Source organism: Sander vitreus, chromosome 18 (genome assembly GCF_031162955.1).
Source record: "Sander vitreus isolate 19-12246 chromosome 18, sanVit1, whole genome shotgun sequence".
Taxonomy (NCBI): Eukaryota; Metazoa; Chordata; class Actinopteri; order Perciformes; family Percidae; genus Sander; species Sander vitreus.
In genome coordinates, this window is record NC_135872.1 from 18,072,086 (window position 1) to 18,090,874 (window position 18,789).

General features: G+C 40.7%; 1 protein-coding gene across 2 annotated transcripts in view; it reads right to left on the bottom strand.

Annotated features, from left to right (window-relative positions):
* Window positions 1–6,103: 6,103 nt before the first annotated feature.
* The window catches only part of ppp2r5cb (protein phosphatase 2, regulatory subunit B', gamma b), a 31,794-nt gene continuing 19,108 nt past the window's right edge, over window positions 6,104–18,789 (bottom strand). For both annotated transcript variants that reach the window (XM_078274158.1, XM_078274159.1), the window contains 13 exons: window positions 15,875–16,074; window positions 12,232–12,342; window positions 12,006–12,098; window positions 11,696–11,826; window positions 11,526–11,585; window positions 11,206–11,314; window positions 11,053–11,106; window positions 10,351–10,521; window positions 10,077–10,204; window positions 9,866–9,967; window positions 9,565–9,637; window positions 9,146–9,262; window positions 6,104–8,631 (listed from right to left, as the gene is read on the bottom strand). In XM_078274158.1, coding sequence (XP_078130284.1) covers window positions 8,497–8,631; window positions 9,146–9,262; window positions 9,565–9,637; window positions 9,866–9,967; window positions 10,077–10,204; window positions 10,351–10,521; window positions 11,053–11,106; window positions 11,206–11,314; window positions 11,526–11,585; window positions 11,696–11,826; window positions 12,006–12,098; window positions 12,232–12,342; window positions 15,875–16,074 — 1,484 coding nt within the window. In that variant the 3' untranslated portion in view covers window positions 6,104–8,496. The remainder of the gene's footprint in view (window positions 8,632–9,145; window positions 9,263–9,564; window positions 9,638–9,865; window positions 9,968–10,076; window positions 10,205–10,350; window positions 10,522–11,052; window positions 11,107–11,205; window positions 11,315–11,525; window positions 11,586–11,695; window positions 11,827–12,005; window positions 12,099–12,231; window positions 12,343–15,874; window positions 16,075–18,789) is intronic.

Here is an 18,789-nt window from a genome sequence, read left to right on the forward strand (position 1 = left end):
TGGTGGAAATCCGACCTCAGCTAATGTCACAGTCAGATACCACCCAACAGTCTATGGCTCCTCCCTCACGTCTAAAATCGTCACATCCGCAACCAAGATGGCTGCTCCCCTAACGGCAAACTCGACAACTCATAGCAGATCTCCACAAACCAATGGGTGACGTCACACATGCTCCTTCCATTAATATTTACAGTCACAGATGGAGACAATTACGGGATTGTAAATTTTTCAAAAACGTCCCCGAATTGGCCCTCAGGTATGTAATATGTCTATGTAATTCATAAAATATCTTTACAATACGCAATGCGTGGTTGTGCGTCAGTAGCCGACATAAAGTTGTTTCCTTTTAGTCCGTGTTTGTGTTGGCCTACTATTTTCTTTTCCCTTGTGTAAGTGGGTTTCATGAAATGCGCTATACAAGGTATTACTACGTTGGTTGCTACAACAATCTCCTAATGCTTTGGCTCGTGACACAGTGACAGTGATACCGTTACCCGGTTTAGCTCACAATACACCCCTTTGCGTCTATGCCGGACCCTACGCCATAGCCTGACATGCACCTCTCGAAAAATGTAACTACACGTCGCCGCGACACACGTCGCTTGGCCGTGGCTGGGTAGCGTTGCATTTCCCCCGACTCATTTCCTGGTTCTCCTTCTCCACAAACAACATGAAATCAAGGAGAGGGTTAAATATTTCCCACCTTGGTCAGAAAACACAGGGGAGACACTTTGTTTCTCTCACTATGACTCTAGAGTCGGTACTCACTCCGAAGATAATCGCCACACAAACACACACCAGCTCGACGCACACACCAGCGCACAAGTATAAACATCAGGCCACTTACGTAGGCTACGGAGAAAGCTCTGCGTGGAGCCTCCCCAGAACCATAAAACGGCCTTTAGTTACCGTAATGCAACAATGCATCCGTAACGTATTCTCTTATTGTAAATGAATTATGTTCTGTCTGAGCAAAATACCCCGGTAACACTAACTCAGTAACCTACAGTGGGCAATAAAGCACCGTAAAGAAAAGACCTTTCCGACAATAGGTGTGGTAAAAACACTACCGCTGCCACTAGAATCAACACAAACTGAAAGTTACGCATAGCCACTTTTAACATGCAAAGAAACACAACAAACATTAGGTTACTTTTCATTACTAAACACATAATTTCCATAAATGTTTATGACAACATAACTCAAAGAACTATGTATTTCAATGCATTGATTCTAGAAAAAGTGGAAAATTTCACTCTGGAGTTACTAATTTCCAATCTGTGTATCTGCCAGAAACACTCTTTCACTGCCTAGATCCCATCAGTCCCCACCCGGGTCTCAGTTATGGTGCAACAATACATGTAGATAAACATATATTTATGTTCCCATGAGCCTCTGCTTCAGCGCAGAACAGTTCAAATGACCACACCCCTCCCAGACAGAAACTTAACATCCTTAGTTATCCCTGTTTACTGTAATAAGATCTGTGCACTGCATTCTTAAGCTGATAATTACAACTAATGTGATTTAGTAATGAATTATGGTTTTTAACAAAACATGAAAGAATAAGTAATGACAACTACAAAGTTTAATTACAACTAAATCAATAAAGTCGGTTTCTTTCTGTGTTCGTATGAGACGCTCTAGAGCCCGAGCATGCATTAAATTAGCTTGACCCCACCCCACGTGGCTACCAGAGATCAGGCTAACGTTTCAATTAGATCCAGTAGAAGAGGCTCCTATTTGCTTTCTATCAGTGGAGGGCATCTGTTAAAAGATCTTGTGTGGCAGCATGACTTTCATGGCCAGAATCATTTCTAAAGTGCAGAACGTGCTCAGTATAATCATGTATGTCTTTTCTACAAAATTTTTCATAGACTGTTCCTATGTGATGCGTTTATATTCACATGAATCTGTAAAAATACTGAACCGTATATGTTTACATCCAGCAATGATGTATGGGAGCCCATGCTGATAACTGGCCAAAGAAACAAGCTTGAACTTGGGTCTGTTTGCAGAGGACACGTGTGCTTACAGCTTCTCTGAGTGGAACGTGAAAGGGGTTAAATGAGGTGGAATCCTGATTTATTAATGTAGCCTGTTCTTACTATAAATACGGTCAGTTAGTGGTACATGTTAAGTTGGTGTGTGTTTAAATAAATAAAATCCTGATTTAGTACAAATCATTGTAACACATATACTATAGTTTGGGAAAAATGTGCCCAGAAACAATCTACCTGCTAAGCACATAATGCATGTAACGCACCCATGCACATGCTGAGAAAAAAACGTTCACCCGCGCTATATGGATAAAGCCTCTCATATGAACATCCCCGTCTGCGAAAGGTTGCCTCAATCACTTTCTGCACATCCGTCTATTGCTCAGCCAAGTGGAAAAAAGAGCAAAAGAGTGTGAAAGACTTTTGCCTGTGTGTGAGTCTCTCTCTCTCTCTGCTTTTCAGTTGCATCCAGTTCCCTCTGTCTTCCTCGTCCCTTATATCCAAACACAAGCCAGTGCTCTGCTCAGTGTTTTCTGCCCTCCGTGTCCCTCAAGTGTGTTCTGACCTTGTGTGCTGAGAGAAACGAGGCTTCAGACGGTCAGGTGGGGCTGCAGTGTCTACACTGCTCTACATATAATCAAAGAGCTACCTGTGTCCCTTGTGCAGACTGAGGCTTATGTGTCTGCATGGCTTCAGACAATCGGACACCCCCAGGTGCCCCAGATACTGGAAGATAATTGTTAGTGTGTGTGTGTGTGTGTGTGTGTGTGTGTGTGTGTGTGTGTGTGACACCAGCAACCTTTAGCATATGGCGATTTTTGCTGAAAATTGGTAAATGTGCACATTTAAAACTTATGTCTTCAAATTAGTAGTAATACTAAGATAGGACTCTGCTGTCTGTTTAATAAAAGCAATCGACAAATGTTACATTTTTACCCAGCGAAAAAAATAAGAAGGGCATGCAGAACGTTTTCTAGCATATAGGGTAGCCTATAGGGCATTGCATCACGTTTGAAGATGTCAACTTGGACTTGGAATTTCTGACATTTAATCAGTTAATTGAAGCAATAATCATCAGATAACTTGATAATGAAAATTCAAAAAAGTAAGTAATGCATTTCAGAATGATTTGATAATGGTTCTAGTCTGTACTTGTACATACAGTACATATTAGTATACATAGTATTTTACTAACATAGAAAATACTAGAAATAAGTGTTTACTACAGCTATTAGTTATTAGCAGGTATAGTCTCTGACATGCATAAAGTAGGTGAAAGCAGTTATACCTTATAATTTGTAGTTCTGTCCTTATTAAATGTTTTGTACTTCTTATCTGATTATCCCCCTGAGAAAAATACTTTCACCAGGCTTTGGGATTACAACATTTCTCTCCTTTAAAGTGTAATTTCACCAACTTTGTCTTGTTGTGGCCCCTGTAAGGAAGTTAGCCCTGTTAAAGCCAGATGAACCCAACAGCTCTATCCTGTGTCTCTCTCTCTCTCGTGTGTGTAGGCTACTGCTGGGCCTGATCCCAAGTCCCCAGCTTTGATGCCAAAGACTTTGAAGCCTGAGGGTCGAGCATCAAAGAAAGTGGGACCGGGCTGCACCCCAACACTTCGGCCGTGGGGGGGAATGCAAGGTGTGACTCGTCACATTGGACCACTGAGCTAAATCGGATCTCAGACCCCCTGGGTGGTGTGATGAGTCAGTCTGGCTCCTAATCCTCACACTCACTCACTCTCTCTCTCACTCTCTCACACACACACACAGATGTATCGACACTACACTTCAGAGTAAAGTAATGCAGTGCTGAAAGCGTTTCCTTATATCTGATTGGATGTCATCACAATGGGGTTGACGCTCAAAACTGAGCACTGACAGTCAAAGGAGGCTGTCAGAACATCCTGATCACACAAAGAAAACACCACAACATACTTCAAGTCAAGATCGACACCACAGCACTCCCACTGCAGGCAAAACCTATGAACCCAAGTGACCTCATCTGAGAGCAGAGAGAGAGAGAGGCACATAGTCTTTAAACCATGCACAAAAAGCCACTAACGTAGTTGGATTTTTAATGACGTATCCAGCCCAGGGGAATATTTCCTCTTAGATAATTGGGGTACAATGTGTTGATAATGAGGAGACAATTTGCATCCTCATTACGGCAGTCATTTAGAGACAAAGTCTATTATGCTACAATGTTTTGCTCTTTCAAAGCTAATACATGAATTTATGTTTGGCTCTGAAAAATAGGATCCGTGGAATGCAATGAGGGTGAATCCCTCAGATAAAATATGCAGCAATAAAACAAGTTCAAAGGGAATACTTACAAATCAATGATTGCAATGTCTTGTTCACTGTGTCGTCATCACTGCTACAGCAGCAGCCCAACAGGCCTATTTGTGTTTTAGAGGCGAAATATGTGCAGGTCTATTTGTTTTCTGAATCCCCGCATGGTTCATCTGCGTTCAATGCAGATCCCAGCAGGGGTGCTAGACACAAGAGGGTGGGCGGGTGCCAAACCTCACTTTTGTCTTAAATGAAGAGGAACTTTGAGTGACCTCCGACAAGCCAATCTAGAGAGTGTTAGGGCATCTGTTATTGGCCGATGGCAGCGCCCAGCAACATCTACCAGAATTTCAATGGCAGTTTATTCAGTAATGCACGAATGAACTCTAATTCATTACTGCAGCAATAATAAATAACCGATTTCAAACAAAAGCAGACACATAAGAGAACACACCCTATATGCAACATTTCTTAAATTAGTTGTTTGTGTTAAATGCATAAAAACTGCTTTAAAATAAGAGTCAAATATCAAGAGGCATTGATCTGTAGTAATACAAGTACGCTTCATGAAACCTTCATTTAAAGGTTCCCATTGTAAGGTAGAAGTATAGGAGTCCACATTGACTGTACAGAGAGAGAGACTTCCACCTTTTACTATGATAAAACAGTAATAGGGTAACTCCTCATCGCAGTGATCCGATTATGATAAGCCTCGAGATGAATCATCAGGCTTTCAATGCTGTTAAATGTCTAACAATCTTGTCCAGCAGATGGCAGCAAAGGATTACATTTCCATTTAAATTAGTCAAATTTAACAGGGATTATAAATACAATTTATTTTTAGGATTAGATTTGGGTCCTTTCTTGAGGTTTTACATTGTTTTTGGTTGAGGATTTCAACAAAAATGCCATATTTCATATCTACAAACCTGTAAACATATAATTTAAAGAAATTATATCATTTATATGAATGCTTGACCAGAACTTCTAAGAACTAAAAAAGGTAAACGATTAAACTGTCCTCTCTGTATTTCGCCAACTGTTCTGTATACCCGTTCTGCCTGGTGACAGGCAAGTGCATGACTTGCTTATTCAATGTAAAATAGAAAATTGTTGAAAAGGTTTACAATAGTTATGTTACAGTATTGTGTATAGTTCCAGCTGTTACTTCATGGGTAGAAGGTTAAATGGAACTGATAAAGACTTAGGTCATACGATCTAAACTTAAGTCACAGGTTTGTTTATTTTAGACCCAACGCTAAATTTCAGTTAACATTAATGACACTGACTTGCTGTTAATTCAACTGTCCCAATAGGGACTAGGTGGAAGTGTCATGAAGTGGTTGCTGAGAAAGAATACCACTCGTAACACGTCAGTGTAAATGCCAAATGTCCACTCTGACGTAGAAGCTTATGTTCATGCTAACCTTACAACCAAGGCACGAAAAAGCTGCAACATGATGTGCGGTTGCTTCTGGCAAAAAATGACCAATGATGACTCACGGAAGTTTTTTTTTTTTTAGGATGAAAATATAAAACTCACATGTTCTCTTTATTTGCTGTATATAGATAGATGTACACCACCCAAGATTTGGATAAAAGCACACACAAAAAGCTCATGTATTTAGAATCTCAACACGTCTGAAGATGAAAAAACTAAAACGGAAAAGATGTTGGATTAAAAATACTATCCAAATTCTATACGGTTTCTAAATGTAGTCACGCGTGTTGAAGTCTGTGCCACATACCCACTGTCTGCGGTTGCTAATAACCTCTGTATTCTTTACACAGGGTGTTTTGTAAAAAATGTGAAATCTACCATTTAATATTACATAAAATAAAAGTACATTATATATACAATATCAAATGAAGCCATTTAGTATGAGACGTATACTAAAGGACACTTCATTCTTTTCAAAGAAAATTAAAACAAAGCTTATGTAAAATGAAGAGCTCCAAAGAAGCCAATTTTAAAGCCATTTTAAGAAGAACAACAGTCACCAATGCGACACTCCTGCATGACAACCAACAAGCAGAGGATGCAGATTACTGAAGGGATGGAATCACTCTGGTCAAGTCCACTGTTAATACCCAGGGCAGAGGGGGATAAGGGTTTGGTAAAAAGCCTTTGGTGAATGTTGTTCTTCAAGACAAACATGGAGAGAAAGAACAAAACCAACGTGACTGCAGTATTATTTACAATTTGCACATTCAGTTGAAACACTGAGGTTCTGCAGGCAAAGGAAGAATAAAACCACGACAAAAAAAAAGAACTTGCAAGCATCCAGAAGCAGATCAAACAGGTGTCCAAATAATGAGCCCTACAGGGTAGTGCGTTTTTACTGAAAAGGGGGAAGGGGGGGGGGGGGTGTTACAGTCAGTGTGCAGGTCTGGGCAGAGGGGGTCAAACAATGGCACAAATCAGAAGCGGAGTGGGACAGTGGGGGAGCAGAATGGAAAAGTCACGTTCGGAGGTGATTTCCTCTGCTGTGGAGGCTAGCTCTTATTCGCCCCACACACCAAGACAGACAGCATCACGGATTTCAATTCTTTAATAGTTTGGTTTTTTTCAGTTGTGTTTCTATTTTCATTCAAGTTTTATCAGGAAGTGCTTCATCACTGAAATGGCTTGGGGCGACCGCTCTGCTTCTCCTCTTTAGCTTTTAATTACAAAATCGACTTTGTAGCTTGAACAAGGCATGTGCTTGAATCCGAGCGACTGGAGGTGTGCCAAGTTCAGACTTGAACGCATCGGGGGTTTGGAAACTACGGTTACAATTGTTTTTAATGATCTGGCTTTTTAGTTCATGCTACTACACAATTCTCAGTTGAGCAAATATCCCTTTAGACTATAAAAGGCACTCTGAAAAGAAAGGCTTATGTTTGACCTCTTCAAACCAAACATACCTCATCTATGGAGCAGTTTAACACGTGTTTTATAAATAAAAGGGTCTTGCTTGAGAAGAGTAGAAAAAGTGGGCCTATCAGCACAGTTTCTGCCCCCGTTTGACTTCTGTCAACACACAGCAGCATTGTGTAAATCCCAGACGAGCAACTACATCTCTCTGACCTCTCATAAGCCTCACATGAATGACAGCGACTTGTACTGAATGCTAATGAGCGTGTTGAACACACTCCGACCATGGCTGGATGGGATCGGGCAAACAAAAATAAATCCAACAACCCCCTCTCATGTAACTGGTGAAACAAACCAGGCTCGGGCTGGACTCATCCCGAGGACCAATCGAACGGATCTAGCCACGTAACAACAAACTATATGAGCCAGCGACACACACTGCACACCTGTGTTAACTTATTGCTGACACAATTAAAAGAAAGGAACTAACTTAAAGAGAAGTTAGCACCAAACTAGGCTTGTACACACTCTAGACCCCTGTCCGGCCAGCCCTGTTGGATGAACAGAGTTGTGTTGTAGCTTTGAATCCTGAACATTCTACTGGTAGTCCCAGATGACCCTGTCCTGATTACCAGAACAATCAATGAATCTTCACAGCTAAATAAAATAGCGGGCTCCAAACAGAGCAGTTATACGGATAGGAAGTGTGTTTTACTCTGAGAAGAGCTCCTAATATACACTATGTAGGAAAAAATAAAATATAAACAGCTGTCTAGTTTAAATGTTATGAGAATAGCTAATAGTAAATATATAGAAACAACTGACATTTTCTCATAAACTGATGTTTTTAAAAATCAAAACCGAAAGGTTAATATTATTTGTACAAGCACCTGACATCTATAAAGAAGAGGCGAGAAGAGAAGACGGCTCACGCACAGAACAGAACACCTGAGAGAAATGACCAGAAGGGGGCAACACAGCACCCCGAAAAACAACGAGTTGCGAGGACAGGAGAAAAACGAGGGAGGGAAAAGAGATAACGCCACTACAGTATCTTGGGTGAAGCTCTGAAGGTCCTGTCGCTTCTGCCGTCCAGTAACCAGGACAACAACCAGGTGGATAAAAGTGGAAGGTGGGTGGGGGCCAGAAAAGCCATACAAGGCTTTAGACGTGCGGCTTTAGACATTCCCTGTGTCCGGTGGAGCTGGGACTGTTCAGTTCTGTGTTGTGTTGTGCTGGGCTGGACTGAGATACCAGAGTTCTGCTGTTGTGCTGGCCTCTCTGGGCCTGTGGTTCCCCTGTGGATGCTGCTGCTGCTGGTTTATGATGGCTCTCGGGTGGTCTCCTAGTGGCCGTCGTGTGTTGTCAACATTTCCTCGGCTCTCCGGTGCAACTCCAAGGCCGTGACAGTGCAGATGTCCCTGGGGAGTTCGGATTTCCTCCTCATCAATGGGCGCTCTCTACGCTGATCTTTTAGGACCTGGACACATGGAGACAGTGGGACAGAGAGGGATAACATTCAGAACTAATACACACTCCAAACCAACTTCAGTCAATTCACTTCTGTTGCCTGCAAAGCTGAACAGAAAAGTTGTACATTTACTTCTGTACTTTTTCTACGTCTGAACTTCTATCGAGACAGAAACATATATGCCTTCTCAAGCACCCCGCTCTCACACTCCCAACAAGCACATACTGTCTTTTCAACATAATTCAGTCTGATCCAAAAGAATTGCATGGCATGACAGGATAAGTGCCAACATGAGCAAGCTTCAAAATAGAAGCTTTAATTTAACTTGGTATCCAATCACATACAGTATACCTACTGTCGTTCAGCTAAGTGCTTTCAAGCCTCATGGATTCCATTTAAGCATACACCCACTAAAAAAAAAAGACTAAAATATAAAGATAAGAAATTGGTGATAAGCAATGTTAGACCCTAAGAACGCCGTGATATTCACTGATATACTATACACGGACACTTCATTCCTTACCTGTGTGGCTTCCTCTGTCATAGCTTTCTTTAGCATGTTGACATCGTCTAGCAGCGGCCCGTCTGTCTCCATGTCCATCGGACTACCTGAGCCTATCGAGTCAACGTATATCAGAAACTGTACGGGGGGGAGAGGAGAGGAGCAGGAATGGTTAAAAGGCACCACATAAAAACTTTTCTGGTGTGTGCTGTAGTTTTCCTTCTTTTGATTTTAAATCTTTGATCAACTTTAAGAAATGTTGACTCATTTTGAAATCTCAATGAGCTTTTCCATAGTGCCACCATGAACCTACTGCCTCTACCCACTTCTCCAACTCAGCTTGTTTAGGCTATGTTGTTGCATACTCAAAGACTGTGATTGGACAAGTGCAACTGAGGCAATCCTGAAACACATCATCAGTCAGTAAAGTGTCTGCTCACCTGTGGGTTTGACTTTGCAAGATTCTCAATCTTCAGCCATGCATCTTCTCTCTCTTTCCATTTGGCTTTCTCTCTGAGACACAGAACAAAAGCAGACAAAAATCTTTAAAAGACACAAAAGGAAGAATTTACTCAAAGATACACCTACGTCACATAGCTATGTTCAAAGGAGTTTGTGGTTCAGTTTACTTTGATGGTTTACTTACCTGCTTCGTCATTCTTTCCATTTCTAATGGTGTTTGCATGTTTTCTATGATGTGTAATAAGACCCAAGAGATGCGGTGTCTCGCTTGTGACTTACTTGCTTTTCTCTGCCCTGAACTGCTGGGTGCAGTCATCAAACAGCTTCTGGTTCATCTCCATGAAGAGTTTCAGAGCGTTGTAGATCAACCCATGGATCGTCCTGCAGAAAGACAAAGATTACCACGGGTCACTTTATTTACGTACTATATCATCATCACAACCAATCATCAGGCAGAGAAACACAGAGACATGGAAAGCCTGTGACTCACTTGTTCCAGTGAGTCTTGGAGTTGCGGTAGAGGGATGGGAACATGATGGGCAGGATCTTGGCGGCGTTGTCACTGATTAGGCTCATGATGTACTCATTGTTCCAGTAGTACAGAGCTCGTTCTGCCACCTAAGAGCACACAAGTTTATAATGGGGTACAAATGTAGACAGACAACCTTGGATGAAAAACAAACAAGTGTGCCCAGATCACCTCAGCACGTGTATAACAAAAGTACTAAAATCACTTTATACGTGTGCTAGGGTGAATGTCAGACCTGAAAGTGTGGGCTGGACACACACTTGGCCAACTGTCTGAAGAGGGGCTCCATGACTTTGACAAACTCTGAGGGCTCAATGACGTCCAGGATCTCCTCCAGTTCATTCAGGAACATCACCTCCTTTGGACTGTGGGTCTTTGGCCAATATTTTAACAAAGCCATTACCGTCTGCACACAAGGACAACAGGATTACTAAAGAAGAAGAAGAACAATGTACAAACGGATGATCTGTCCAACTAATAATATGAATAATGAAGTACTACAGGAGCTTGCATTTAAACATAGTTTAACAGACACATATTTAGACAGGCATGTTTAGAGAGCGATGGCTATGTATATATTTTGTTTGTTTATCATTGTATTTGTCGTCCAGGACTAAGAACCGTTGAATCCACTAATATGAGATGAAGTTTGTTTTCCTATCTCTTGTACAGAAATCCCCGTGGCTAAGCAAGAAAATCTGTCATCGCTTTATTTTTTTATTAAAATAATTCAAATGCATTTCCTCTGCTCGTTACTAAGATTTAAAAATAATAAAACCAGCCACATGCGTACCTGACAAATCACATTGCAACTGAGCATTTTAAGGAAATATATAAACAAAATTGACCTTGGCAATGTCTTGAGCAGACAGGATATAAAAGGATAATTCAATCAGCAATATTAACGACATAACAACAATAACAAATCACATCTTACCGGTTCTGTGAGGGTGCTATCCTTCTCTAAGAACTGTACCACACAGTAGGCCAGCTAAGGGAGAGAGACAACATCATGTCACCACAACACTGTTATTATAAGGTTTTGTTTATAGCAGAGCAAAGCATTACACATTGTTTAAGACTGACAAACCTGTGGGTGATATACACTAAGAGACTTGACTTTGTGTAAAGGCAGCAGAACTTTCAGCAGGAATATTTTGTGCTCTTCTTTCAACGGTAATGCAAACCCATTGATTATGCTGTGAAGAGAAAGGTGGTCGTCAGACAAACTAAGAGCTGGAGTTCATTAAGACTCTAAAAGGAGTCGATACACAACAGAGAGATAAGAGAAAGGCAATACCTGTATGTATCAATACGAATGTGCCCATTTAATAATTTTACTACTGAAACCCATCCTGAAGCATAAACATGAGAAAAGTTTTAGGGGTGCACCTCTCAAAAATATCTTACCTGCCTAATATTTCCAGTAATTCTGCAATTCCATTATGATGTTCAGTCTCATAAATGAACCTGAAAAATAACACGGTGATACATCATGGTGGTACATTTAACAAAATACACTCCACTAGTTACAAACGGCACGTGTGTCACCAATGTGCCTAAGTCAATGACTCACTCACCTATAAAATATGTTATTAATGTGTTTCCTAATGTACGCTCGCAGGCCCAGGAACTTGCCATAGATGCGATGAAGAGTGGTCTTTAAAAAATCTCTTTCCCTGGGGTCTTCACTGTCAAACAGGTCTAAGAGCTGTGCACAAAAGAAAAGGTTACTGAGACACAGAGCGATTTCAACTGAGCACCAAATTCAAAAATCTATGAAAGAGAAAGCAAAAGACACTCAAGCATCATGAAAATGCATACACTGCCCTTTATGTCAAACATGCAGAACCCTGCACACAAATGTGTATCCTTACAGTATGTACTCACCTGCATTACAAACTTCTGGTCAATATACTTTTTGGCTATGTTTGGTTGAAAGTCAGGTGACTCTAAGAACCGTAGGAGGAATTCATAGACCAGCTGTGGAGAGAAGAGCCGAGGTTAGAAGACATAAAAGTATCAGCTCAGCTGTGTGGATGTTTTCAGTTTACAGTGCGTGTGTGTGTGTGTGTGTGTGTGTGTGTGTGTGTGTGCGTGCGTGCGTGCTGTGTACCTGTAGATGCGGCCATGCAGCCTCTAGCGTGGGCTCATCTTCCTCTGGGTCAAACTCGGCACCCGTGGGGTTGGATGATGGCGGCAACGTCCTGAACATATTCACCGAAAACTGTGGAGGACATCATTCAGTCAACAAAAGGGATTCATGATATCATGTTTCAACTCCTGACACAGATGTAATCAGTTTATTTTATAAAACAATATACCGTATTTTCCGGACTATAAGTCGCACTTTTTTTCATACTTTGGCTGGTCCTGCAACTTATAGTCAGGTGCGACTTATATATCAAAATATATATAATTTAACATGTTTTTAAATGTCATTTCATGCTGAAAACATTACCGTCTACAGCCGCGAGAGGCGCTCTAGGCTTGTGACAACTATATGCTGCTCCTAAAGACAACTGAGAAAGAAAAGAAACTGCAGGCGACTGCAGGTAGTAAAATACGCAGCCGAAAACGGTAATCGAGCAGCAGAACGAAAGTTTGGAGTGAGTGAGAAACTTGTGAGGGACTGGCGAAAAGGTTAGTCTTACTGCAATGAAGAAAACAAAGAAAGCTAGCTGGCCAGAGCTGGAGGAACGAGTCCACAGATGGGTGCTTGAACAACGTGCTGCTGGGAGAGGCTCGTCAACAGTGCAGTTACGTTACGTTAACATACCGGACACCTACCGTATTCAGCCCCTTGTTCTGTGTGCTATTGTGTAGTTTAAGAACTTGCCTTTCCAGATTAAATGTCTGTTCTTGGTCTTGGATTTTGTGAAATTAATTTCTAAATAAATGCGACTTATAGTCCAGTGCGACTTATATAGGTTTTTTTCCTCTTCATGACGCGACTTATACTCCGGAGCGACTTATAGTCCGGAAAATACGGTATACAAAAACAACAGGAAGTGTCAAATGTTCTTCAATCTTTGGTATCCAAACGCTGAGCGTGCCTGAAAAAAGGCAGAAAAATCAAGCCATTTGAATACACTCGGACTTACCGTCTGATATCAAATAACAAAAATTAAAGCCAATGAAAAAAAGTCTAAATAACAAAGAGAGACTATGTAAATTATGTGAAATACAATTTGGATACAGTCCACAGTTAGCTCATTTAAAAAGAATTAATAAAAAATAACACTAAAGAAAAACATGACACACGTATGTTAATTGTGGCTTTCTGTCAGTGCTGGTGGACAGATTATATCTGTGGTCTAAAGAAAACAGTCTCTACAGAAACTGAATGCACATACTGGAAGTAGTGGGCTTTTTCCCCACCATTTACACACAATGCTCAACAGGTGACATCATTAGTGTGTGTATTAGTAAACACACCCTTTTTTTTTTTTTTAACCCAAAATGCTCATTACCTACAATGACCTTTTTATGCTGCATTTAGCCTAACATTTTCCCAAAGTGAAGAAAAAACTGTTATTGCCCAACCCTAGTAAACATTAGCTCTGGAGTTTGTCTACTCTACCTATCACTTTTGCTTCAAAAACACATCCGACAGCTGAAATAATGAACCTGATGGGGCAACAATCCAGCCTATTTGCAACAACTTTGCCATTTCAAAATGAACTTAAACAGTGAGTATGCTGGCTATTTTACTGCACAGATGTTAAAACAAACACTGGTACAATGGTACGCAGCCTATGCAAACTGGTTTTTATTCAGGTTTAATTTTGCTTTTGGAGGAAAAAAAAAAAAAAAAAACCTCAGCCTTTTTCACTTGCTATACCACTTCCCAAAGTGGGAAGCATGCATCTATTTCCCTTCTGAGTCTATTCTCACTTTCAAGACAGCACACTTAGGACATTCCCACTAGAGTGCAGTCGACCAGCGGTCAAACACACTCACCCACCATCATGTTATATATTCTTAGCAGAAACCATGTCTTACTTCCCCCTAGAGTATGGGACTAATGGAACAACTACTGTTGTGTCATTCAAAGGTCTGCCAAAATATTGTTCTAAAGCTCCAACACCGAGGCAATAAACATGCCCTGAAAGTAACAAGGGTTTTTGGAGGAATCATCTGTACAGCCTTAACATAACAATACACTTTTTATGGCTAAAAAAAAAAAAGAGGAGTTTGTCGTGTCAATCTCCGTACTTTGATGATGAAAGCCATTAGTGGACTTCAAAGAGTCCTTGTCTTTAAGGGGGCAGAGGAAAGGGGCTGATAGGAATAAGAGTATATTTTCATGCAGATGTAGAAGCTCTGTTGCATTTTCTGCAGCACTGATCAAATGAAGCCACGACAAGGAGGATGGGGGTACATTTGCACCTTGATTATCTGCAGTTTACCATGTTGCATTGAGGCAGGGCTTTCATTAAAATCAAAGGCTTTTAAATTTGGCTTGGGAAAGCAAACCTGGCACCATAAACAGATCCGGGCCATGACCTCAGAGGAACACATTTCTAATAAATAAACAGTGGGAGCCACACTGACTACAGCCCAACGGAATACACAGGTTCAGAATGACAGAGGATAGAGCTAAAGACAATTTAGGTTCAGTGACCTCATATGGGTTAACAAAAAACACCACTAAGTGACCACCGGTTTACCAATCATTTTAAGGATAGAAGTTTAGGTGGGTTTATGTGACACAGATCTTTTGGTTCAAACTGCGGTCAGAGATGCTCATGTGAGTTTCCTATGACTCGGCGTGGAGCCAAGAATAAGACTAAATGGGTCTGTAACAAGTGAGTATTGCTGGCAGGGCAGTAGAAACCACAGAACATTCTCCTCCCATGGTGCAGAAATAGTCGACATTAAAAAAAAAGAAAAAAGATCCATGTTCTTGACTAATAGCAGATCCTTATACAGAGGTTAATGGAATATGTAAGCAATAGCTTTATTTAACTGAGTCACACGGCTCTTCAAGGACACATGCATTTAGTGATTTACAGACAATGAAAGAAAATCCTTCTCACCTCAGACATGACAACTCAGGAACACGTAACAATCAATCGTCAATCTTAAACCTGAGGACCTACTGTACTGCTACACTGCACTACAGCCACGAGTACGGCATGATACGTTTTATAGACATTAATAAAATAATATGGATGCCTTATATAGAGTAGGCTTACAGTAGGTGGAGAATAACATCACCAGGTAGGGTATGCTCATGACAACCTGTTGCTTTACCCTCTAAAATACTCTAAAAACAGCCATGCTGTGATTATTCACAAAATAAAGCTTTTTGAAAAAAAACTGGCAAAGTCCAAATATAAAATGTAACTGGAAATACAATAAAAAAATGCAACATTGAATCTCACGACTGCCGAAAATATTCCCTTTAGTACAATACTGTTTTTTAAACGGTAGCAGTTACACATTTATTGTAAATTTCAACTCACTAATCTGAATCTCACAAACCTGCAACAGTAGCTTAAAAACAACATCCATCCTGTCTCAGCGCAGAAGAGGCCACAGTGTGAAGGAAATGAAAATACCACATTCTTTGCCTGCAACACAAGCAGCTGCTTTGCCTTATGTGCAGGGACATTTAGTCTGGAGTTGAATAATGTACAGTACTCAGATAGCTAACCTGAGTATGTTCACATTTTAAATAATCACATTTTCTGTTAAGAAACTGCTAACTTCATGTGAATGTCAATGACATATCCAAGTCTGTTTATACTGACCATGTGAACCACCTCTGGGTAGATGGGTTCGGTGATGACATTCCTGTTGTGGGTGATGTACTCCACCATCTCGCTTATCGCCGCCCGTTTCACCTCCTTCCATTTCAGGTCACTCAGTGGGTCTGAGACAAAATCGAAGAGGACGCAACACTGCCGCAACTTCTGGATGAACAGCTTCTCCTGCTCTGCAGGGGGAACGTCTACAAGACAGAAATAGAAAGAGAATGGGAATTAACAGATCTGCAATTGTGTGAAGATCTCACCTTTAACAGAAAAGAACAGGAACTACTGATTCCAGATATTAACACTGTATCTAAGAAATTGTCCCTCACAATACCGGGGCAGTCACAGAACAGCATCTTACTATCGCATAGTTCGCCAAACACTCACTGTTCAACTACCATGTTATATCTAGAGATGTTCGGCTCCGATACTGCCTAAAATGCTGGTATCGGTATCGGGAAGTACTGGAGTTAATGCACCGATCCCACGTAATAAAGCCCTAAAGAAAATCTACGTTAAAGTAGTTTATTTATGTTCTTTTTCCGTTATAACGGACTGTCAAACTGGAGAATAAAAGAAAGTTCTGGGGCGTTCATCGTTTGTGTTTGTTCATGTTTCACAAAGAGTTTAACCTGAGCCAGACCGACAACAAAGATAGAAATCATATCACATCCATACAGGGATAGTAGTATACAGTTGTTAAAACATAATAAAATATATGACACACTGGTATCGGATCAGTACTCAGTATCGGCCGATACGCAAGTTCAGGTATTGGAATCGGTATCGGGAAGCAAAAAATGGTATAGGAAGTGTAACAAGTCAGATGCTGGACTAAATTCATCCAAAACAAAGACGAAATCATGCAGGAAAACAGGTAATGTTAGACATAACAGATTAGGCCACAGAGAAGTGGCCAAAAACGTTGCTGGAATTTGAATTTTTAGGAAAACCCATGCACCTGACACTGTATAAACAATGCAAAAGTAGTCTTTGTTATTCTCTGTTGTACATGTGGAGGTAATGACTTGTATACTACAAAGCTTTGTTTGTTACCATGTTAATGGCTAAAAAACATTGGTTATATGTTTTCTCCCCACATCCCCTCTCTTACAGCTAGTGATTATTTGTACCAAAGCTTTAATAGTTATTCAGGTGCAGAACAGCTGTATTCTGCTGCTGTGGAGTTCATGTGGTGACATGTAGAGACTTCATTTAAAGATTTCATGAATCAATAATTCAGCTTTTTAAAGACTGCAGGTGCATCTCATGTCTCTTATTTGATAGCTTCTCGCTCCTCGGCTGAACCGAAAGATGTTCTGTCCGTCCTTCACGAAGGCCGTCTCAAGGGCTCTTATTCCTGCCTCGAGGAGCGAACATCGAGGAGGGATTTCCGAGGAGCCATGAGCAAGGAGCCATGAGCGAGGATACACAAGCGCAGCCTTTCCGGAAGCCGCGCAGCTGAAAGGGGTTGCTAACTCTGCCCCTACAGCTGATGCATTCATGTGATGCTTCAGAGGAAAGGACATCTCATCCTTCTAAAACACATTTCCTTGTGTCCTCTCTCCTCCCATGATTTCTTCGCGTCTCTCCCGTGCTTCCTCAGTGGGACAGACCAAGACGTGAGGAAGGGAGGCAGGTGGAGGAGCAATGCAATTTAACAGAATTGAGATGTACCTGGTGTCACCACCACTAGATCAATGATGCAGCAGAAGATCTAATTCTGCCTCCAGTAATATTGATCCACACCTGTCTGTGTATTACAATCATTAACCAGCCATTTAAAAAAACATTACACATTTTTGTAGCTACTGCACACTCACAATGAGCCAATCTCCATTCTGTGCCAGTGTGCATTGCATTATCACTATACAACAGCTGCCTCGAGTAAATCTTTCTCTCTTAATCAACATAATATGCAATCAAATAAACATGACTATAAAAAAAGAGAATAACTAAAATAATAACTACACATAAATGCTCACGTTAATGTATAATCAAGTCTTTCAGCGACCCCTCAAATACTCTGGGGCTTTGCCAGAAGCTTTTAGCACAAGAGATGAATGCAGAATCACCAAGGATTTGTGTTCTCCACTTTTGGAACCGTTACAAGTCTGCTCTCAGAGGACCTGAAGGGCTTTCCTAACTCATACACCAGAAATGTTTCAGACACATAATAAGGCCATGTAGTGCTTTATAAACATGTTAAAGAACTTAAGAACTATGACAAAAATACAGGTAACCATTGTAAGGATTTACGTGTGCTCTCCCTTCGGTTTTCATCATTACCCAGGCAGCACAGTTCTGGATCAAGTGTTACTGACTGTTATGGCTTTTTGGGAAGACCAGACAGGAGACTATTACAATAAACATTCTATTTATTGCACTAAGTAGTAAAGTAAGTAGAAATAATATATACTCTGGCATGATGTCATAGTGTAATGGGACATGCCGATTTCACTAAGGGAATAACTATTTCACTTTCAAATTGACAAAATGTCAGTAGCAGCCTGGAAGAATCAGAAAATGATTTATTGCCAAGTAAGTGACACTTGGTTACTGGTTGTTGGTGCATAAACATATTAAACATTAATATGGAATAAACAAACAATAAATACAGAAACAAGTATGTACATAAGATACAAAACGAGAGAGACAGCTTCTCCTGCAAGTCCTTTAGCATCAGTTAGTCAGATTCCCAAGATACAAAAACTACCCAGAAACCAAAAAAAGAAGTAGAGACATAGAGACTTAAAACAAAATGTTACCTCATAAAAATACCCATAGGGTAGCATTAGTATGGTCGTAACAACCTGTGATTTATGAGTCAGTCTCCCCCATTAACAATATGTTTGTGTATTTTTTGTCACCATGGTGACCACAGGCAGAGATAAGACTTTGGACCAGGGGGT